This window comes from Vombatus ursinus, unplaced genomic scaffold (assembly GCF_900497805.2).
Source record: "Vombatus ursinus unplaced genomic scaffold, bare-nosed wombat genome assembly UNPS02014768.1, whole genome shotgun sequence".
In the NCBI taxonomy this organism is placed as follows: domain Eukaryota; kingdom Metazoa; phylum Chordata; class Mammalia; order Diprotodontia; family Vombatidae; genus Vombatus; species Vombatus ursinus.
This window is the reverse complement of record NW_020954546.1, coordinates 24,712,154-24,735,860: the sequence shown is the minus strand read 5'-3', so window position 1 is coordinate 24,735,860 and position 23,707 is coordinate 24,712,154. Positions and strand designations below refer to the sequence as shown.

Sequence of the window (23,707 nt, the reverse complement as noted above, 5' to 3'; positions counted from 1 at the left end):
GGATGGATGGATGGATGGATGGATGGATGGATGGATGGATGGATGGACAGAGAAATAGATGGATGGATAGAGAGGCAGATGGATAAAGAGAGAGAAGTAGAGAGAGGGATGGATAGATAGTGAGATGAATAGAGAGGTAGAGAGATAAATGGATAGATAGATAGCTGGATAGATGGATGGATGGATGAATATATGAATGGATATATACATGGTATGGATAAATGAATAGATAGATGGATAGAGACAAAGAGATATATGGATAGATGGATGGTAGACAGTCAGAGATAGACAGGCAAGCAGATAGGAACATAACATAGTGGATACATGAGGAGTCAGAAAAACCTGGGTTCAGATCCCACCTCTGACAGTTGTTAGCACGGTGACTTTGGAAAAATCATTTAACTTCTCTGAGCCTTAAGCAACTATATAACAATCAATCAATCAACAAGCATTTATTAAACATCTCTGTGTGCCATGCATTCTGCTGGGTATTATGTATATAAGAACAGAAGTGAGACAGTGCTTGCCTTCAAGAAGCTTACAGTCTATTAAGAGGGGGTTGCAAAATGTCTGCAGATAAATGAACATGATCTATAAGATAAGATATTTATTCGGGCGGTGAGTGGCCACTAATAGTTTGTGGAATTGGAAGTGTTCTCTTGATGAGCTGAGCCTTAAAGGAAGCTAGGAGTTCCAGAAACAGAGGTGAAGATGGTTGGTGAAGAGGGAGAGCATTCTGGGCCTGGGGGATTGTCTGTGCAAAGATGGAGAGGCTGGAGAAATGTCATACAAAAGGAAGGCCAAGGAAGCTAGTCTGGCTGGGATATAACATACAGGAGGAGGACTGATGTGTAATTTGCCTAGAAGCATAGACTGGAGCCAGATTGTGAGGAGTTTCTAATGCCAAACAGAGGAATTTGAATTGTACTCTAAGGCAGTGGGGAGACCCTGGACCTTCTGGAGCAAGAAAGTGGCACAGTCAGATCTCTACGTTGAGAATATCCACTTGGCAGCTGTGTGGACGATGGATGGGAGAGAGAACTGACTGGATGCAGGAGCACCAATTGGCACAATCCTGGCCAAAAGCAATGAAGATAGTTATCAATGAGTAGAGAGAAGGGGACAGGTGAGACAGTTTCTCAGCAGTGAACTTAATAAGGCTAGACAGCTAGTTGGATATGAGAGGTGAGAGGGAGTAAAGAATTAAGGATGACTCCTAAGTTGAAATTATAGAAACCTGAAAGAAATCAGGCAGTTAGGGTTTAAAGTGGGAAAGATAATGAGTTCTGTTTGGAACATGTTATGTTTGAGATGTCTATAGGACATAGGAATGGAGAAGTCCAGTAGGCAGTTGGAGATGCCAGACTAGAGCTCAGGAGAAAGATGTCAGCTGAATACGTAAATCTGGAGGTCATTTGCATAAAAACATAGGTCAATTGGTCAAGGAGAGCTGAGATGAGACCACTTGGGGAGACAACAGAGAATGGAACAAAAGAGCTCTGGGGGTAAACCAACAAATGGGAGGAAGGACATAAATGATGATTTCCCAAAGGAGACAAAGGATTGGTTGGTCATGTAGGAAGAGAACCAAGACAAGTCTGGGTCACAAAAATCGGAGCGGAAAGAGTATCTAGAAGGAAGGGAGTGGTCAGCAGTGTAGGGCATGACCGTGAGGACTGGGAAAAGGCTTTCAGAGTTAGCAAAAAAGAGATTGATGATGACCTTGGAGAGAAAAGTTTCAGTCAAATGATGGGGAACTAAGCTAGAGTCTCAGGCATTGAGATTATAAATTGTAGACAGGGTGAGATCAGTGTCGGTGGCAACAAAAATCATAGGCCCTTGAAATACCGTGATGTAAGATTCATGGCTGGAAACTGGAGAACATGCTGATATTGGTTATTCATCCTCTTTCCCAACCATTTTCCATTAGGAGGTCACATGGTATGGCAGAAAGAACATTGGCTCTGGAGTTCAAATCCTACCTCTGAGAGTGGCTTACCTGTGTGACCTTAGACAAGTCCTCTTTGAGCCTTAGATGGCATTAGAGCAAATCAATCAACAAGCACTCATTTAGGCACCTATGGTGTTTCAGGCACAGTGCTAGGCTATAAAGATACAGCAACGAAAAGCTAACAGTCTTTATCTTCAATGAGTTTATGTTCTTGTCCAGTGACTTCTGAAGTCTCCCCTAGATCTATGACCCCATGACCAGATGACCTCTGAGGTTCCTTCCAGCTCCCCTCCCCCCACTATGGATAATTTTCAGGAGTAATCAATCAAAATTCTGTGGCTGCCCCTTTCCTGAAATGATATCTCGTGAAAAGGAAGACTGGGTGGGCCCACTGGAGCAACTGTGTTGTTGCCTACCCTGGTGACTCTGATTCTTGATCTGTCCAGTTTGGGAGGAGGCAGAATTCCCTTACTTTGCTGGTGGGTGGATGATTGCCTATGCAGTCCATCCTGGGAGGGACAACTCAGTCAGGAGTATGAAGAAAGAAAAGTGGGTGCATCTGGAAAAATGACCAGCCCAGAAAACTGAAAATCATCTGTGATTTCTAGCCATCCCCTCTAATCCCAGTTATTCTAGATGCTGGAAATTTGGATCTCAAGTGTCTGCTGAGAATCTCAGCTGAACCAGGTTTATAGAGCCTTCTTTCCATGAATGAGATCATGTTGCTTCATAGTACCTGATTTTAAACTCACATTAATGCCAACCCACAGAGAACTGGTGTTTTGTGGGAATTTTTTTTTCACTTTTACCTTGGTTCTTAGAAAATCATTTCCAAATATTTGGGCAGGAGTCTATGCCCAAGAAAAGATGCCTAGTGGGCCTTTTAATTAGTTAGTCTAGCTTTTTTTATTAAGCACCTAAATCTGGGTGCAACTGTGGGTAGAGAGCAATTGAAAGATTGATATGGAAGACTTGGCATTCTAGCCTAACACTAGGAACAGAGGTTATAACAACGGTATTTTATAAGGAGGGTGAGGAGGGGGGAAGGTCGGTTACTGGGCTACACAGAAATAAGAAAAACAAGCAGGTTTGGAATATCTCCACCCAGAACAGGATCCTACACACCTGAAAGCCAACCTGGCAACCTGCCCGACACATCAGCCCTGTGTTTCTTGCACAACATGAAGCAACGCCTCCACCACTGCTTTTGAACCAGAAAGAATTATGTTGATGTCTAATTTCCCCATCTCTGAGCATGGATTCAGTTTACTATTTGCTAGGATAATACGTCCTGAGGCCTTTGTAAACCTATAAACTCTGGATGAAGATGGTAGCTGGAAATCTTGTTGTGGCATTCTCTACTGCACCTCCACCCCACGGGTCTCTTCTTTCTTTGTGGCTTGAATCTGGAAGGCTTGTACCCTCCAGAGGCAGTCACTCCCTTTCCCAGTGAAACAACTCAGGAGCTGAGTCACCACTGAGGTAGGGGATCAATTAGTCTCTGCTCCCCACCTCCCACTTGGTGAGAACCACATGGCCACCAAGAGAGACAAATGATCCAAGCCCTATGGCTGAGTAATCCACTTTTTGTGAATGCTTCTGGTTTTGGAGGGGAGGGAAATTAACAAAAATGCCTGAAGTGAGAGGACCCTAGAAAGACATCCGTGTACTCGCAAAGCATGGAGTTAATGATGTATCTGCTTTTGTGATGAAGGAGGGAGAAGTTTGGACTGCTTGGCTGCATGTAATTCACTAGTCCCAGGCTAGGAAAAATGTGCGTCATCATTTTTAGTTTTTGCTACAATGGGTGTCTCACCTTTCCTTTTGTTCATACAAGAAATATGAGAAGGAAAAAAATACACAGTACTTCAGGTCAACTCTTCATGGTCCATAAACTTGGGCAAGCCAAGCTTATTGGGGAGCAGTTTGACTTTTCACAGCTGTCTCTTCCACCCCAGTATACTCTGGATACCTTTGGTTCAGAATCAGAGTAACCCAAGGGCAGATCTGGAAGGGACCAGAGAGGTCAGTTGCTCTAATTCCTTCATATTTTTTTTGTTTTCCTTTTCCTGGGATCATAGATTCCAAGCTGGAGAAGACTTCAGAGGCCAGTCACCCTAATGCTTTCTTTTTATAGAGGATGAAACTGAATCTCCGAGAAGTGAACTATCTTACCCAAGGTCACCCAGGGAGTAATGATGGAGTCAAGATCCTTTTATTACAAATCTAGTGTTCTTTTTCCTGCATCACAATTCCCTCCCTTTACTTCCTGTTTCTCTCTTTTCTCATGTTTCAATGACCTTGGACCTGAAAATTCCAGTGGCTACTTCCTTCATTGTCCAAAGTAATTCAAGGAATATTCTCCTTAGTGTTTCATTTCAGGCGCTCATTTATCCCCCCCCTCCCCTGCACTAATTTGACTTGGCGAGACTCATGGTTGATCAAAACAGAGCTGGAAACAAAGACTGGATTTACTTAAGAAAAACAACTAGGATCTTTAGTGCCAGACACCCTTAGCTGGGTCTATGTTTTAGCTCATGGGATCATACAGTTAAATCTGGAAGGGATCTTGGCACTAACTAGTTCGACCAATTCATTATATAGGTGAGGAAACTGAGGCCCAAGTGAGTTGCTCAAAGTCATGCAGGTTCATGTGATTTAGAGGCAATAGGAACCTCAGGTTCCTTCTAATCCAGGGGTGGGAGAACCCGCGGCCTCAAGGCTACATGTGGCCTTCTAGGTCCTCGGATGTGACCTTTTGACTGAGTCCAAGTTTTACAGAACAAATCCTTTTTATTAAGGGGATCTGTTCTGTGAAGTTTGGATTTAGTCAAAGGGCTGCACCTGAGGATCTAGAGGGCCACATGTGGCCCCGAGGCTGCAGGTTCCCCACCCCCTCCTTTGGCAGATGGGAAGAGAGAGGCCCAGGGAAGTGAAATGATTTACCCAAGGTCCTATAAGTATCAGAGGCAGGATTTGAACCCAGTCCCTCCAAACTCAGTGCTTTTTCTGCTATAATAGGTATGAATGACAGAGGCAGAATTTAAACCCAGGTCCTCTGACCTCATGGTTAGTACTCTTTCTATTATATCAGCTACTAAATGGCAGAGCCAAGATTTGAACCCAGTTCCTTTCCCTTCGGTTTCAGTGTTCTTTCCCCTGCACTTCAGAGTTCAATTCCAGGTCGGGGAGGAGGAGGACCAGGGGTGGGGCTGGGAAATCTTCATCATCATCATTAACTAACATTCAAATGCCTACCATAGATAGGAAACCATTCTACCTTGTACTTAGAAAGTCTCTTGTCTCTTTCTTTGGTGTACTAGTTACCTTCAATGATCAGGTGGAAATCCTTGATCTCCAATTTCAGAGGCGACTTTGCATGGCAACTGTATGTCCCGTTGTCGGATTTCAGGACTTTGGAGATGGACAGCTGGAACAGCTCACTCGTCTGATATATTTGGTGATGGTTTTTCTCCAGATTCAGGACACTGTCATTTTTGTACCACATCATTTGAGCCTGGGGGTTGGCCTTCACATTACAGTCTAATTTTATACTGCTTCCTTCCTCGGCTGTTTGGAGGTCTGTCCCGCCCAGAATAGGTTCATCTGCACAGAACAATCAATTAGGTTTAGTTAGTGGACTAGCAAGATCTTGTTTAAAACTCTCTATATTGTGACAGTACATTGTTGATGCTGCAAAGGTAGCTATAGCCTAAGGATCTAAGCATCTCATCCACAGAGCTGGAAGAGACCCCAGAGTCCATTCAGAACAACCCTCATATGAATGAGAATTCCTTCTACATTCAACGTACCCAACAAGAGGCCAATTAGCCTTTGGTTGAAGATGCCATCAAGGGGAAGCCCACTACCCTCCAAAGCAGCCCATTTAATTTCCCAATGTCTCTAATTATTTGAATATTTTTCCATAGATACAAACTTAAATTTGCCTTCTTGCAAAGTGGAAAGAGTGCGGATTTGAAGTCAGAGGGTCATAAGAGCATAGGGTCATAAGGTAGGCTCTATCGCAAACTTCCAGGGATGAATGAGATGAACCTAAATTCTCCCCTTCCCCAGGGAGCTATTTAATTTGTCCCTGGAAGCTTGCAGGAGGGGCTCCAATAGCACCATAGCATCTAGAGTGGCCCTCTAGTCCCTGTTCTAGATATTAGTCCTCTCTCGATGCAGCCTAAGATTTTATCCATTTTATTGACTACCATGTCCCACTTTTGACTCATATTAATCTTGTGGTCTACAATTAAAAAACAAATTAGATCTTTTTCAGATGGGCTGTTGTCCAACCATACTTCTCCCATCTCGTACTTGTGAAGTGAACTTTTTTCAACCCAAGTATAAGTCTTTACATTATCTACATTAAATTCCATGTTGCTAGATTGGTGCTACATAAAGAATACAGGATTTAGAAGTCTGAAACCCTGGGTTCAAATTCCAGCACTATCACTTACTACCTGTGTGAACATGGATAGGTCATTGATCTCTCTCAATTTCCTCATCTGTAGAAGGAGAGCTTTGGATTAGATGATCGTTAAAGGCCCTTCCAGCTCTAAATTTATGACTCTACTTGCTACCCTGTTAAATTAATTCAACTCCATAAACATTTATTATTCACTCCCTCAGAGACAGCCTCTGGGAAATACAAAGATGAAAAAAAATGAAACAAGAACTGCCTTGAAGGAGCTTATATTCTACTGGAATTAATCCATTCTATTGTGTTAAAATCCATTTCCCTCCTTGGGCCTCAGTTTCCTAATCTGTAAAATGAAGGAATTGAACTAAATTATCTCTAAAGTCTCTTACAGCTCTAAATCTAGTATCCTTGCTCATCCCAGTTTTATGGCTAACTGAAACAGACATATTATCCTTAAGCTTTATCCTAGTTAATGTGTCTATTTTTTTGCCCCATTAAGGTTGAGTGAAAGACTTTGGAATCAGAGGACCTGAGTTCAAATCCTGCCTCTGATTATTTCTAACCATGAGACCTTGGGCAAGTCATTTGACTTCTCTTGGTTCTGTTTTCTCACTTTCAAAATCAGGAAATTGGACTAGATATGGGGGGGAGGGGTCTTCCTGCTCTATAGCTCTATAGCACAAGGACTTCAACAAGCAGAAGAATTGGCTGGTTTGAATTTTCCCTTCATTTCTATGCCATGTCTATTGTCAGAGGTGCAAACTGGCAACAGAGAGGCCAAAAAGAGAGCAGCAGGTTTGAAGAGAAGGAGAAAGGGGAAAGAGCCACAAAATTAACACAATGAATAATTAGCCCAGGAATAATGGAGGCTAGGCTGAGCTATGAATAGCTCCTTTGAAGACCTGGCTTTTCAGAGTTCTTCTGAACATGTTTCAATTATGCTCAGCCTAATAGAAATGGCACATAGATATTTTTTGGATATGTGGGATGTTTCAATGACCTATGTTGTTGTGTTCTGAAAGTTTATTGTGGAATGCCCTTTTTCTTTTTTTCTTTCTTTCAAAGGCCCCACTAGATATGCTTAGTTTCCCCTTTCTCTTCCCTTCCCTTCCCTTTTCCTTTCTTTCCTTCTCTTTCTTTCTTTTTTTCTTTCTTTCTTTTACAAGTCATGTAAGTTCTCTGGACCTAAGTTTCCTTATCTGTAAATGAAGGTCCCTTTCAGCTCTAGATCTGTGACCCTCTTAACACCACATCATAAATTAGTTCATGAAAGCCATTCTAGCTTGCTGGAACTAAGTCCTGACTGAGGGAAGAGTGGAGAGGGAGATCCAAAGCATGGGGCTCTCCTAGAAAGGAGGTTAGTATTGGATGGATAACATTCTAGCTAGCCAGAGGGCAAGGAGGGCTATACTTGATACCCAAGAAGAAGTGGGGATCTTTCAGTGAAGGGCAAGAAAAGTGTAAAGCCACAAGAAGAACCAAAAAGTCAATGTGGTCTAATTCAGGCATAGCACAGTTGACTGTTGTTATTTTTCAGTCATGACCCCACATGGGGTTTTCTTGACAAATACTGGAGTGCTTTGCTATTCCCATCTCTAACTTATTTTACAGATGAGGAAACTGAGGCAAACAGGGTTAAGTGACTTGACCAGGGTCACCCAGCAAGTAAGTGTCTGGGACCAGATTTGAACTCAGGAAGATGAGTCTTCCTGGTTTCAAGCCCAGAGCTCTATCCACTGCACCACCAAGCTGCCCCAAGCACAGTGGACTATCACCTCCTTAGCTCCATGCTTCTCTTAATATGATCTCAAACCACATTGATAGAGTCCAAGACCAGCTTTGGGGTCTGCTATTTCATCCTTTTGACTCATATTGAGTTTGCTAGCTCTCTTTCAGATGATGAGCTGGTGTCTAGGTAGTCTTTCCTTATCTTGTGCTTGTGATATTGGTTTTACTGGACCTCAGTTGGAAAACAGATGGTACTGGGGAAAGAATGTATCCCAGCTCTACTATTTACTACCTGTGTGACCTTGAACAAATCACTTCTCTGCTCCTCGACTTTCTATTGGTCCTCATTAAATTTCGTCTTGTTGGGTTTAGCCTGAGACTCTCACCTGTCCAGATCTTTGGGGATTTTGCCTCAGTTATCCAGCATCTTACTTGACCCTTCTAGCTTTGGGTCACCTGCAAATTTGGTAAGCCTGCCATCTGTGGCTTTTTCCAAACCATAGGGTCATAGATTAAGAGCTCATAGAGGCATCTTAGAGGGCATCTAGCCAGTGCTTTTTAAATTTTATTTATTTATTTATTCATATTTTTTTCTACAGAGGACACTGAAGTCTGGAGTGGTTAAATGTCCAGGTCAATCACATAAAAAGTGGCAGAGTTGGGATAGAACCCAAGTCCCCTAATTCCAAGGGCAGCTAGGTGGCACAGTAGATGGAGTGCCAGACCTGGAGTCAGGAAAACTCATCTTCCTGTATTCCAATCTGGCCTCAGACACTTACTAGCTGGGTGACCCTGGGCAAGCCACTTACCTCAGTTTCCTCATCTGTAAAATTATCTGGAAAGGGAAATGGCAAACCGCTCCAGTATCTCTGCCAAGAAAACCCTAAATGGGGTCACGAAGAGTCAGATGTGACTGAAAACAATTAAACAACAACAACCTTTGATTCCAAATCCAACACTCTTTCCACTTTGCATGCCATTGATAAAAGAATTATATGGCACAGAACCAAGCATAGAGACCATGGGCATGCCACTGGAGACCTCCTTCCAACCTGCCATTGAATCATTAATGATTACTCTTCTGGCCATTTGGCCAGTTCTTAATATTTATAATATTTTAAATAAATATCACAACGATGTTGTTGAGTCATTTCAGTTGTGTTTGACTCTAGTCATAACATTACATTATATTATTATAAAGAAAGAAAGCACTTAGTGCTATGCCTAGTACATAAGCTCTATGTAAATGTTAGCTACCATCATCATCATCACCACCATCATCATCATTAATCCACTTAATTCCACTATTATGGTCTAATTCAGGAATTGGTAAACTACAACCCTTGGGCCACATTTGGCCCATTGCCTGTTTTTGTACATCCCATGAGCTCCTGGGCCATGCAAATAGTCCACTTTTCAAATATACATCTGGCTTATTTATGCCCTTGGAGATGAAGGTGAGATTGTTTTCTTTCTTTCATTTCAAGTCCAGTATTAACTCTGGCGGAAAATGGAGCAAAGCCTTTGGAATTCCAAGGGTTTTTGGTCCCACCAACTATGGTGGGACGAGTAGCCTCAACTTCTGTTTCTCAGTCAAGTTCTGAAACTTTTATCTGACACACAAGGACTGTATTCACCTCTGGCCTGGACAGTTGTAATAGCTTCCTGTTGGGTCTCCCTATCTCAGCCAAAGTGACTTTCCTAAAGCGCAGGGCTGACCATGACCCTCTGCTCCTCAGTTAACTCCAACAGCCCCCTCTTGACTCTAGATCTAATCTAAATGTCTCTCTTAGGCATTTAAAGTCTGGTCACAACCTGGCTCCCTCCCGCTTTTCCAATCTTCTTGTGTATCATTCCCCTCCACACACTTTGCCATCCAGTGTTGGGCACACACCCCACTCCATCTCCCACCCGTGTCTTTGCCCTGGATTTCTCCCATTCCTATGACATATTCCCTCTTCAGCTCTACCTCTTGGAATGAATGGCTTCCTTCACAATTCAGATCAAGTGCAACCTTGATCTGACACCTGATTTCACCCTCCCTGGGCCCTCCATCCCAAGCTACTTTGCATTCATTTGGTATACATATATTGTGTTTCTATTTCAAACCTATGTATTGTCATCTCTCTACCCCATAGAATGTAAGCTCTTGGAGGGCAAGAACTGTTCCACTTTTGTCTTTGTATCACCAGCACCTAGCACAGCACCTGAAACATAGTAAGTGCTTAATAAATGTTTCTTAACTGATTGTGATTAAAGTTAGGGTTGCTCGCCCCTCAACTCACAAGTGACATCCAAAATCACTGAAATGCTCATGGATTCATTCCGTTGCAACTTGCAGGTGAAGGTGATTCCATTGTCATCCGCTCTGATGGGATAGATGCAGATGTCACTGGAGTTGATTTTGTTTTCAGCTTTCAGGTCCACCCTCCCATTTTTCCGGTACCAGAGTAACTCTTCAGCTTGGCTGTGATTCTGAACGGCACATTTCAGAGACTCCGAAGTGCCGGGCGTGGTTTGCAGGACAAAGTTTTGAGTATTGTTATTCACGGTTAGGATGACATCTGGAAACACACACACACAGAGAAATGATTGTAAAGACAGGTATGGGCCTGGAAGGGATGTTAAAGGTTCTCTAATTCAGAGATGTCAAACACCCAAATTAAAATACAATTGGGAAATATTTTTAAATAAATAAATTTTTAAATAAATAAAATAATATTTTAAATAAATAAGTAAATTTTTAAATAAATAAATTTTAAATAAATAATTTTAAATTAAAAATAAAATAGAACATAGATAATGTTAATATGTGTTTTTCTAAGTCAATATGCAGTCTTCAGGGATCCTTATGTATGATTTAGTGACCCCTTTTCTATTTGAGCTTGATGCCATTGTGAGATTAGTTCAACCCCCACATTTTACGACGAGGAAACTGAGGCAGAGATGTTAAGTGGTTTGTCCAAAGATCCAAGCTTGATCTTACCCTCTTGATTCAACAATATTATTGCTATGAGTTTATCCTACACTTATAAAAAGAATTGGCTAGCTTACAGTGAATGCTTTCTGTCTCTTCCTCCCTTCTGGATAGGAGTAGAGCCAAATCCTTCCCAGGCCTTTTTTATCTCCTACATGTAATGTGGTATAGGGTTTGATCTTTTTACTGGTCACTGCTTTTTCCAAAGCTACCCCTTTTATCTCTGGAGATTTAATCAGCCTTTATCCTAGTACAACAATCAGCCCCTCTTTTATTCTTGGGGCAATCCAATGGCTGTCAGGTTCACAGCAGTCCCTTCCCATGTTGTTTTGTGTAGTTTATATCAGATGAGAAGTTAGTAATACAATCACATTGGTTAAGAGCCCCCAGTTAGGGATGGCTAGAATAATACAAAAGAGAAAAACATTAATAGGGCAACCTAACTTAAATAAAGACAATGACCAGTATTGTTCCAGAGAACAGATTCTCTCCCGTTAGTAGATAGTGTATGCTATCATGTGGTTTCTGTGTCAGTTGGTTATTTTTCTTTGTGACAAAGGAGGCTCCTATGGGAGGTATCATATAAAAAAACAAAAGGAATCAATAAAACTTGTTTTTTTTAAAAAAAGACTTTAACTTACTCATTAATCCACATGGCAGAAGTAAAATCACTAAGAGCAGTGACCCATAGCTCTGCATTACTCTGTTCTCCTCCCAGATCATCTTTAGTAATGTCACTGCCAAAAAAAAAAATTCAGATGTGCTTGGTAATCATGTGCCAGCAGGCCTGTGTTTGTGTTTGTGTTTTGTTTTGTTTTGTTTGGACAGAGCTTGTGATTCCATTGGTATGGGCAGGTCAGCAACAATTCTGAAATTTATAGCAGCCTGGTACAGTGAGAGGTTAAGTGATTCACCAGGATCTCACAGCCAATATGGTAAGAAGCAGGCTCACAAGTTCATAGATTTAAACCTGAAAAGGACCTGTGAGGTCATCTAGTCCAATCCTCCTACATAACAGATAAAGAGGCTGAGGTCCATAGAGGTTAAATGATGCCCAAGATCACACAGGCAGTAGTAAATAGCAGAGCCAGGATTCAAACCCAGATCCTCTAACCCCAAATCTAGCATGCTTTCTGCTGTACCACCATGGGCCCTGTGTCAGAAGAAGGACTTTAAGCCAGTTCTTCCTGACTTTAAATCCAGTGCTCTGTTCACCAGGCTAGGCTACCTGTAAATGCTTTTTATTCAACCTAAAAACAGTTCCAGCTGAGCTACAAACTTAACAGTCTTGTTCCAGCTTTAAGTTCATTTAGCCTTGAGAAATTGTAACAAAAAAATTAAATCTCTGGGAGGCATTGACCTGTAGAAGATAGGCATGAGATATGACAAGTGTGGGAAAATAGAAACAAATACATTCTTCACTGTAGAAAAAAAATCAGAATATAATTTTTAGCTATGGAGAAATAATGCACACATAGAGAAATAATATGGCATCCTTTTTCATTCTCACGTGGGAAATGGAGATAATAGATTTAGAGAGACCTTAGTCCAATCCCCCATTTTATAGGTGAGAAAACTGAGGTCCAGAGAGGTTAATGAGTTACCCAAGGTCACACAGATAGTAATTGAAAATCTGCCCTAAATAAGATTCCAAATGCTAAAAGCATTTTCCATCCTTCAATGGCAGAGAAATAAAGGAATATAGCACCTAGTTAGCAAAAAGAATTAAAGTAGGAAGCTACAGATATGAGTTTCTTCCTAGTCAAGCTCTACCTTTCTTCTGCTGCTCCATTCTCTCTCTCGTCTATGTTCTTCTGATGTCTTTAAGTCTCTACCCAGTGCAAAGGTAAGGGGAGTTGGGAATAGCATTGGGAATTTGGAGGGAGAGGAGGAGTAACTTTTTTGGTGTTGTCCCTTCCTGGTTTGTGCTGTTCCTGCTGTAAAACTTGTAAGTTATAACTCTGGTCTGAGCAATCATCATGTTGATCCAGTAAACTCCTTTTTTAGATCTTCTTTGTGAAAGGGGCTTTGTTAGAAGAGGATGTCTCAGGGGCAGCTAGGTGGCACAGTGGATAGAGCACCAGCCATGGAGTCAGGAAGACCTGAGTTCAAATCTGGTCTCAGACCAGACACTTGACACTAGCTGTGTGACCCTGGGCAAGTCATTTAACCCATTGCCTCGCAAAAACAAAAAACAAAACAAAAAAGATATCTCTGTGATTTCCCCAAAATCCTCAACTCAGCTTCTGGTGCCTTGGAATAGAGGCAATTTCAACATGGCCTCTCTATTCCAACCAAGATATTTTCTTTATTATCCCTTGTACAAGTCACTTCCCTCTCTTTGGACCTCAGTTTTTTCATCTGTAAGATGGACTAGTTGAACACTAAAGTCTTTTCCAGCTCTGAAATGCTAAGACTATGACAAAGTCCCCTTGCTCCTGTCTCCATGCCTCTCTTTATGTATGCTTTTCTCTCTATCCACCCCACCTCCATCCCCATCTGGAGCCATACCTAGTGTGATGTGAGTAGAACCCCAAGGTACTAACATCCTTATGGTGATCCTATGGTTCACTTTTCTTCTGCCTTGCTTTCTTCTGCAAGCCCTATGCCTTCTAGGGCCCCAAGGATAACCCCATGCCACCCTCTGCTCACCCAGGGCCTGGCTTCTAGCACAAAGGTCCCTCTCCTCCCTCAGCCCATCCCTGCATCCATCTACCTGCTATCTCTATCTTCCCATCCCCAGGGATTGCTTGGTATAACTGCACTTGACCAAGGCGGGCTGTCTTCTCCATGCTCTGACCTCCATTGCTTCTTCTCCTCCCCCCACTACAGAAATAGTCCTAGGCATCAGAATTCCAAGTTAGGATTCTGCCCTTTCCCATCACCTGAAATGTCCCATCCCCATAAAAATCAGTTACATCTTTCCCTTTAAGGCCTATCTTAATATTCACCTCCTCCAAGCAGCCTTTCCTGATTGATACTAGTCTACTCCTTATCATTAAGCATATTATTTACAATTTTGAGAAACACACATATTAAACTTTGAGTACTTTAGGCACTATTCACTACTGTGGGTCCTCTCTTCACCAGTGCAGGTTAAAACTCTTCTATGACACAATAGTTTTTTTCATGGCTGAAAAATTAATCACCCCTGCCCAAACTGTGCGTGAGCCTCACTGAACTTGGGTAGGCAGGTCTTCCTGGGATAGACGGCAAACACAGTTTGTCATGGGTCCTCTATATGAGGCTTTTACAGCTTGGTAGTACCTGACAAATCTCATGTGCTGCTGCAAGAGCCTTTAAGAAGACAGGGTCACCTCCATACCACGTTAAGACATCAAGAGATAGTTAAATATACATGTAGGTGTATGTAAACACACATATGGGATAGGGATTGGACTGTAATTCCATTGGTGAAGGAAACTCCCAGAGAAGGAAACTCCCTCTACTCATGTAGGTCAGCACCTCTCCAATCTATAATCTACACTAATTTCTAGAGCAGGGGGATGTGCAGTGACTTGCCCAGGGTCATGTAGCTGGTAGGTGCCAGAGGTGGGGCTTGACAACCTGTCTTACCAGGTTGGAGGCTAGTTCTCTATCCATTGTGCCACACTACCTCTCATGTAAAAATAGGGGAAGCAGCATGGCCTAATGGGTGGAGATGAGAGCTGACCTTAGAGCCAGAAAGACCTGGGTTCAAGCTGCCCCTCTGACATACCTTGGCAGTGTGACTCTGGGGAAGTCACGTCCCTTCTCAGTGCTCCAGGCAGCTCTCTAAGGCTATAAATTCCATGCCAGGAACCCAGTCCACATCAGAAGAGGCAATTCCCTCTCAGGGAACTTGAAATCATAGGTCCAGTTTGTATATGTATGTATGTGTATACATACACACATACACAGAAACATACACATATATATGTATATATTTGTGTGTGTATAGAAAGAAATAAAGAAGAGAGATGAGAGCGGGTGAAAGAGAGAAGAGAAAGAGACAGTGAGATGAAGAGGGGAGGGGAGAGAGAGAGAGAAAGAGAGAGAGAGAGAGAGAGAGAGAGAGAGAGAGAGAGAACCCTAGTATAGTGGATAAAGAGTCAGACTTGGAGTCAGGAAGTCCTGAGTTCAAACTATACCTATGCCAAATGCTGACTGTGTGAGCCTAAGCAAGTCACTTAAACTCTCGGTGCCTGCAGCGAACTTTAAAGACTATAAATTACAGAGGAGGCACCAACATGCAGTGGAATAGAGTTCCCTCATAATCTCTCTCTCTCTCTCTCTGTGTCTCTGTCTCTGTCTCTCTCTTTCTCTGTCTCTCTCTGTTCCTCTATCTCTCTGTCTCTATATCTGTCTGTCTCTGTCTCTCTTTCTCTCTCTCTCTCTCCTCTCTCTCTCTGTCCTTCTATCTCCGTCTCTCTCTCTCTCACACACACACAAATATATATTCTATATAAAGATATAGATATGGAAATATGTGTATATATCTACACACAAATGAAAGGGTATATGTATACATACATGCATAATACATGCACACACACACACACACACAAACCTTTGAAAGTTATTGTAGCATGGTGGATAGAGAATGGATAGAAACTGGACTTTGGGGCCAAGAACTGGGTTAAGTCCCACCTATGACATACTGTGGGACCCTGGGCAAGTCACTCATCTTCTCAATGCTCTAAGCAACTCTCTCAGACTATAAGTAGCAGAGAAGGTGCTTACTTCCATAGGTAAAGAGAGCTTCCCCAACCAGAGAGTTCCTTATACCAATGAAATCATAGATCTAGTTCCTATCATATAGATGCCACACTGGATAGATCACTGAGCTTATAATCAGGAAGAATCATCTTCATGAGTTCAAATCTGGCCTCAGACACTTACTAGCTGTGTGACCCTGGGCAAGTCATTTAATTCTGTTTGCCTCAGTTTCCTCAACTATAAAATGAGCTGGAGAAGAAAATGACAAACCACTAAAGCATCTTTGCCAAGAAAACCCCAAATGGAGTCGTGAAGAGTTGAATATAACTGAAGTGACTCAATAACAATAACAAACATGTGATATATAATGATACATGCATATATATGTATTATATATAGCTTTCTATAAAGTTTGCAAAGGACTTTACATATTTTACTTCAGTTGAGCCTCAGTGCAACAGGTATCACTCTCTCCATTTTGCAGATGAGAAAACTGAGCCTCAGAGAGGTAAAATTACTTGCCCAAGATCACCCAACTTGTATTTGCCTGAGGTATAACTCGAACTCAGGTCTCCCCAACTCCATGCCCAACATTCTTACCACTATCCTTCACTGCTTCTCTATATAACTGTACTTGTTCATTCATTGCTTGGCAATTGGACTGTAAGTATTCTATATGTCCACGTACGTTATAATCAGCAGGATCATCTGCTCTTCCAAAGCGGTTGTCCAGACTATGACTTCTTTGTTCTTCCAGGACCTGATAAATACTATGTTATGCATATAGAAGTTGTACTAAATGAATAATTATGGGACTCTGGGGAGCCCTTACTTTAGTCACAGGACCGTAGCTCTAGAGTTAGAAGACACCTCAGAGGCCATGTAATCCAAACCTCTCATCTTACATGTGGGGAAACTGAGGCTCAGAGAGATTTAAGTGATTTCCCCAGCATCACACAGGTGGTAGAACCAGGGTAGATAGAGCTGCTCACTAGGAGGCAGCCTAGTGCAGAAGATAGATGAACCACCTTAAATTCAAGAAGACCTACCCTTGTCTCTTACTATCTATGTGAAACCCTGGGCAAGACTTTTCCCTATCTGGGCCCAACACAATTGTCTAGGACTTTAAAGCAAAGACAGAGCTTTATCAGTGGGAGAAATTTCCACAGTGGTGACATCCTCAGTTAGATCAGAAAGTCTCTGCGCGTACCATCCTCACATTCTGAACCCCCACCCAAAGACTGCCACTCCAGGGGAGAGCTTCCCGTTCCCGCAACGTCATCCCTCGTTTCTCCCGGTATTTCCATCCTTCTTCGTTCTGCATAATTCAAAGCCTCACTTCTTACCTTGATAAACTTCAGTAAGCTGACTCCCTTTGAAAACAGCTTCTCCTATGAAATAAGATGAACTTTTTCGCTGCTCTGATTTATATGGCTGCTTCTCAATATTTTTATGGTAGTGGTGTCAAATGAATAAGGGAAATTGGGGTCAAAGTCTGTTTCCTTTTATGGATGTCTGAGAGAAGACAGATTCGATTCCAGAAAGACATCTTCAGGGAGGTATAATTAAATCTGTCATTTTTTATGTGTAACTAGGTGGGAATTTACCATACTTAGGCCGACCTTTGGCAAAAACATGCTGCCCGTCCCACAAAACCATCAACTACGTGGTCATACTTTAGTCAGCAGAAATCAAGGGAGCATAGGTTGATAGCCAGGAGAGTCCTGAAAGACTATCTTGTCCAACCCCCTCATTTTACAGATGTGGAAACTAAGTCCTATAGAAGAGAAATGACTTGCCCAAAGTGATGCATGTAGTATTTTACAGAGGCAGGGCAGGGTAGCAAATAAAGGACTGGACTCAGAGACAAGAAAAGCTGAGTTCAAATACTACCTCAGGCACTTGCTAGCTATATATTCCTTAGTAAGTCAATTAATGTCTCGGTGCCTCAGTTTTCTCATCTTAAAATGAGGGACTGGACTTGATGGTCTCTAAGGACCATCTCAATCTAGGGTCCTGTGAAACTGAAGCCTGTAATGCAGAAGATTCAAGGGGGTTACCCAAGGTCACCCAGGAAGTAAGTGGCAGGCCTGGAATTTGAACCCAAGCCCTCTGAATGGGGCCAGTGTTCCTTCCGCTATACCTGAGTTCATCTAAAAATTCTACTGAGCTAGTCAGGCAAGATTAACTTAGACTGCAGTCAAAACTTTGGCAGACTCCCTGAACTTCAAGTAATCCTAAAAAAATGTGGTATCACCAGTGAGGAAAAAAACAACCACAGAAAAACTCAAGTGAACTAGGTCAGCTCTGTCCAAAGGCAAGTGCAAAAGCATTGACTTTGGAATTAGTCAATGAACATTTATTAAGAACTTACCATATACCAGACGCTGTACCAAGTGCTAGGGATACACAGAAAGGCAAAAGACAGCCTCTGCTCTCAAGGATCTCCCAGTCTGATGAGAGAGACAATAAGCAAACAACTATGTACAAACAGGCTATAGACGGGATAAATTGGAAACAACAAAAAATAGCACCAAGGGGGAATCAGGAAAGGCTTCCTATAGAAGGTGGGATTTTAGCTGGGACTTGAAGGAGGTCAGGGAGGCCAGGAGGTACAGGTGAGGAGGGAGAATACTCTAGACATGAGGGACAGCCAGAGAAAATGCCTGGAGTCAGCAGTTGGAGTGTAGCCAAGGAGGCTGGGATCACCATACAAGGGGGTTAGTTGTAGGATGGGGTGGGGGGGTGCAAGATGTAAGAACCCTGGAAAGATGGGGGGGCAGGTTATAAATGTCTTTGAAGGGCAATCAGAAGATAGTATATTTGATCCTGGAATTGATAGAGAGCCACTGAAATTTATTGAGTAGGGGTGAAAATGGGGGAGGTGAGATGGTCAAATTTGAGCTTTAGGAAGATCACTTTGACAGCTGTGAGGAAGATGGACTACGGTAGGAAGAGTGCAATAGTTTTAAGGGTCTGTACCAGGGGGTGGCCATGTCAGAGGAAAGAAGGAGAAGGTATTCCAGAGATGATGCAAAGGTGAAAAATTGACAGGCCTTGGCAACAGCTTGGACAGTGAAGGGTGAGAAATAGTGAGGAGTTCAGGATGACTCCTAGGTTGTGAGCCTGGGTGTTTGGGAGGATGTTAGTACCTTGAGCCTCTGCATTACAGGCTTCAGTTTCACAGGACCCTAGATTGAGATGGTCCTTAGAGACCATCAAGTGCAATCCCTCATTTTAAGATGAGAAAACTGAGGCACCGAGACATTAATTGACTTACTAAGGAACACATAGCTAGTAAGTGCCTGAGGTGGTATCTGAACTCAGCCTTTCTTGTCTCTGAGTAATAGAGTAATAGAGAAGTCAAGAGGAAGGGAGAGTTTGGGAGGAAAGAGAATGAGTCTAGTTCTGAATGTGTTGAGTTTAAAGTGTCTACAAGGCATCCAGTCTGAGATGTCTATTAGCAGAGAAGTTAGGGCTGGAGTAGATTTGAGAATCATCAGCGTAGAGATGGAAACTGAATTGACGAGAGCTGATGAGATCACCAAGTGAAACAGTACAGAGGGAGAAGAAAAAAAGGCCCAGGAGAGAGCCCTGGGGAACACCCATTAACCATGGGCACGAGCTGGATGAAAATCCAGCAAAGGAGACCGAGGTAAGATAGGTAGGAGGAGAGAGTAATGTTCTGAAGAGCTAGCGATAACAGGGCATCCAGGAGAAGAGGGTGATCAACACCTTCAGTCTATTTTCTGTTGTCCATCCTTCATTTTCTAAGAGGCACATGACATCATGATGTTGGAGTCGGGGTACAGTGTGTTTGTTTGTGGCTGATCTCTCCAATATGAGTTTGGAAGGCTCTGCCACAAGTCAGGCACAAGTAAACTGTTAGAACATTTGGGATACAAAGAGATAATAAAAATGGGAAAAGGACCCATATGTACAAAAATATTTATAGCAGCTCTTTTTGTGGTGATCAAGAATTGGAAATTGAGGGGATGCCCATCAATTGGGGAATGGCTGAATAAGTTGTGGTATATGAATGTAATGGAATAAATACTATTGTTCCATAAAAAATGATGAGCAGGAGGATTTAAAAAAAAACCTGGAAAGACTTACGTGAAGTGATACTGAGTGAAGTGAGCAGAACCAGGAAGACATTGTACACAGTACCAGAAACATTGTGCGATAACCAACTTTGATAGACTTAGCTCTTCTCAGCAATGCAAGGATCTAAGACATCTCCAAAAAACTCATGTTGGAAAATGCTATCCACATCCAAGAAAGAACTATGGAGTCTAAATGCAGATCAAAGCACACTATTCTCTCTCTTTCTCTCTCTCTTTCTCTCTCTCTCTCTCTCTCTCTCTCTCTCTTTCTCTGTTTCCTCTTCTTTTTCACGGTTTTCCCCTTTGTTTCTAATTCTTCTTCACAACATGACTAATGTGGAAATATGTTTAATATGAATGTATATGGATAGCCTATATCAAATTGCACACCATCTTGGGGGGGAGGAAAGGGAAGAGAAGAAAATTTAGAACTCAAAATCTTATAGAAGTGAAAGTTGGAAACTAAAAATAAATAAATGTAATTTTAAAAAAGAACATCTGGGATAAAGATGGCTCTGGCAGAGAAGTCAAGAAGGATGAGGACTGAGAAAAGACCATTAGATTTGGCAAATAATAGATTGAAGGTAACTTTGGAAAAAAACTAGTTGTGTTTAAAGGATGAGGTCATAAACTGGACTATTGAGAGCTAAGAAGCAAGTAAGAGCAAAGGAAGTGGAAACATTGATTGTAGATGGCCTTCTCAAGGAGAAGGAGATGTGAGATGATAACTAGAAGGGAATGAATGGCTCAAGTAAGGAAGGCTTACTCTTCCTCATCTATAAAATGTGGGATAATAATACCTATAACATTTACTTCAGAAGATGTGTGTGAGACTCCATGAGACGACCCAGGGAAAGTGTTTTGCAAACTTCAAAGTCTTATGTAAAACTCACAACCAAGAGTGGCGATTCCCAACCTGGGAGCTAACCCAGCCTCGGCAAGGATTGCATTTGTTTTCCACGAGAGGCAGTGTGGTGGAGCTGACAGAGAGTTGACTTCAAAGCCAGGAACACCTGGGTTCAAGTTCCAATTCTGACACATATGGGCTGTGTGATCCAGGGCAAGTTTGTTGTTGTTCAGTCCTTTTCAGTCGTGTCTGACTCTTCGTGATCCCATTTGGGGTTTTCTTGGCAAAGATACTTGAATGGTTTGCCATTTCCTTCTCCGGCTCATTTTACAGATGAAAAAAAAATGAGGCAAACAGAGTTAAGTGACTTACATAGCTAGTAAGTATCTGAGGCTGGATTTGAACTCAGGTCTTCCTGACTCCAGGTCTGATGCTAATTACACTGTGCCACCTAGCTGCCCAAGCAGGTGCAAGTTACTTTAATCTCTTAGCATTCCAGCAAACATTTTAAGAATCTAAATTTCAGAGAAGGTGGCAGCCTGCATTGGCAGAGTAAGTTTCCTCATCTGGGAGTTCCCCATATCAATAAAATCTTAGGACCAGTCTCTATACCTATCCTTATTTCTTCCATGGGTCAAGAAACAAGAATTAATTGAGTGAGGAGGGATAAATGTGCAGTGGGGCTGAAGAAGGGGGATGAGTCTAGGAAGCATGACCCAGATTCTAACTGCCACCGTTACAAGATAGGGCCACTAGGTGGCGCCATAGTGCATAGAGCACTGGGCTTGCAACCAGCAAGACAAGTCGTCCTCAAGAGTTTAAATATGGGGAAAGGGTCCCTCTACACCTACTTCTAAAGTTTGTTCTGAGATCAGTGTTTCTGAGTGGCCTCTCTGTTGAGATTGTTACAGATCAATACCTTAGCTTTCCAGTCTAAATCACTCCGTGATTAAAGAACCATAGACCCCTCTGTTACAAATGAAATGGGGAAGAGAGAGTAGAATCTGCTATCTCCTCCACACAAGCAATCAATCAACAAACACGTACTGAGAAAGCAGGCACTGAGCCTGGGAGCTGGATACAAAGCTCAAAACTGAACAATGCCTAAATTCAGGATCGATTCAATGCTTCAATTGAATAGCAGCGGCTGGGTGACTTGGTGTATTGAGTCAGGAACACCTAAGTTCAAATCCAGCCTCTAACACTTCCCAGCTGTGTGACCCTGGACAGCTCACTTCACCACTCTCTGCCTCAGTTCCCCAGCTGTAAAAATGAGGATTGTAATAGCATCTACCTCAGGGTTACTGTGACAATTATATTCGTGAAGCATTTAGCACAGTGCCTGGAAAATAGTAGGCATTAATAAGTATTTCCTTCCTCTGGTCAAGAGATGAGTAGCAAGCTTCATTGGACTCATCCAGCATTAAGCACCTACTGTGTGCCAGGTACTGTGTCAGGGAAGGGGTCAAGAACCAAAGAATGCCTGAATTCAGAATTCAATCAGCATTAGTATGTTCAGGGCACTGTGCTAGGCTCTAATGGATCTATGAGAAATACCCTCCAACTCTGTAGATAAAGTCCCTAAAGGATGCCCACCCAACATCCTGGAGGCCTTTTCTACTTCCTCCTGCCATTGAGAGGGTCCGAGTGGAGCACTCTAACTGACCACCTGTCATCCCTCCCTCACTCTTGCCACATGACCAGTCAGTCCCTCTTCTCTTGCCATCATAGAATTCTTTGATGATATAGTTTACTCCTTTCCTCTGGAATTCTTCATGAGTGATCTGTTGTAACCAGCCCACATCCACTGGGCATCTTCACCCTTTCCCTCTGCCTAATGCTCATCTTTAGTTCTTCGGAGGTAGTTGTATTCCATATCTCATTGCCATATGGTGAAGTGCCTAGCACATAGTAGGTGCTTATTATCTGCTTATTGATTGATTGATTTTGCAACACTTTTGCTGTTATTCAGTCATTTCAGTCATGTCTGACTCTTCGTGACCCCATTTGGGGTTTTCTTAACAAAGATATTGGAGAGGTTTGCCATTTCCTTCTTTAGCTCATTTCACAGATGAGAAACTGAGGCAAACAGGGTTAAGTGACTTGCCCAGGGTCACACAGCTAGCGTCTGAGGCCAGATTTGAACTCAGGAAGATGAGTCTTCCTGACTCCAGGCCTCCACAACTCCAGTGTGCCTCCTAGCAACACTGCATGTTAATACTAAAAAGATGGGCCTTTGCTTTCACAAAAAGTTGGAGGGCAGTACAGAACTTTGAAGTTTCCTAAAGGTAATTCAGACCTTTCTTCTCTTCCTGTTGAACTCTAAACCTGGTTTACTGTTCAGCCATACTGTCAATTCCAAATGCTGATGGCCAAGCTTTTTGGGGGTATCTGTCCAAATGTATGTTAAAATCTGGGCAACTGACATTTTTTATCCACTGAGTCTCTCCTATGCGAATGGACAGATCAAACTCTTTCTGGAGCTTTGTAAATATTTCTGTCTTATCTTCTTTTTCTTCCTTGGCACTCCCCACATTTTAGAATGAAGACCCCTCCCTAAAACCCCTTGCTAAGCCCCATTCCCTTAAACTGAAAACAATTGTTTCTCCCACATCCCCAGCAAACTTCATCGTTGGCTGCTTTCAATATTTATCTCCAAGAGCTGTAACTAGCAATTTTGACTGCTGTGGTAAGCAACATGAAATAGGCCCTCTGATCCCTTTGGAAGATGGGGAACAAGGCAGGGCTGGGATGCAATCTAGTTTACCTGAAGCATACCATTTGGTAGCTTCCTGTTTTAACTAATTATTCGTGTTATTTAGATGTTTAAGCTCAGTTTTTCTGGATCATAGATCTAGTGTAGAAGGGACCTGTGAAGACATCTAATTCAACCTCTTGATTTTACAGATGATAAAACAGAGGTCCAGGGAAGATAAGTGACCTGCCTAGTTGTCACACAGGTAGGTAAGTATCA

The 23,707-nt window shown here is 42.4% G+C and overlaps 1 protein-coding gene across 1 annotated transcript in view; it reads right to left on the bottom strand.

Moving 5' to 3' along the window:
- Positions 1–11,805, bottom strand: part of TMIGD1 (transmembrane and immunoglobulin domain containing 1) — a 13,675-nt gene extending 1,870 nt beyond the window's left edge. Inside the window, exons 1-3 of the mRNA XM_027861530.1 lie at positions 11,724–11,805; positions 10,391–10,669; positions 5,279–5,557 (exon numbers count right to left, since the gene is read on the bottom strand). Of these exons, the coding sequence (XP_027717331.1) occupies positions 5,279–5,557; positions 10,391–10,669; positions 11,724–11,805 (640 nt within the window). The remainder of the gene's footprint in view (positions 1–5,278; positions 5,558–10,390; positions 10,670–11,723) is intronic.
- Positions 11,806–23,707: the final 11,902 nt, after the last annotated feature.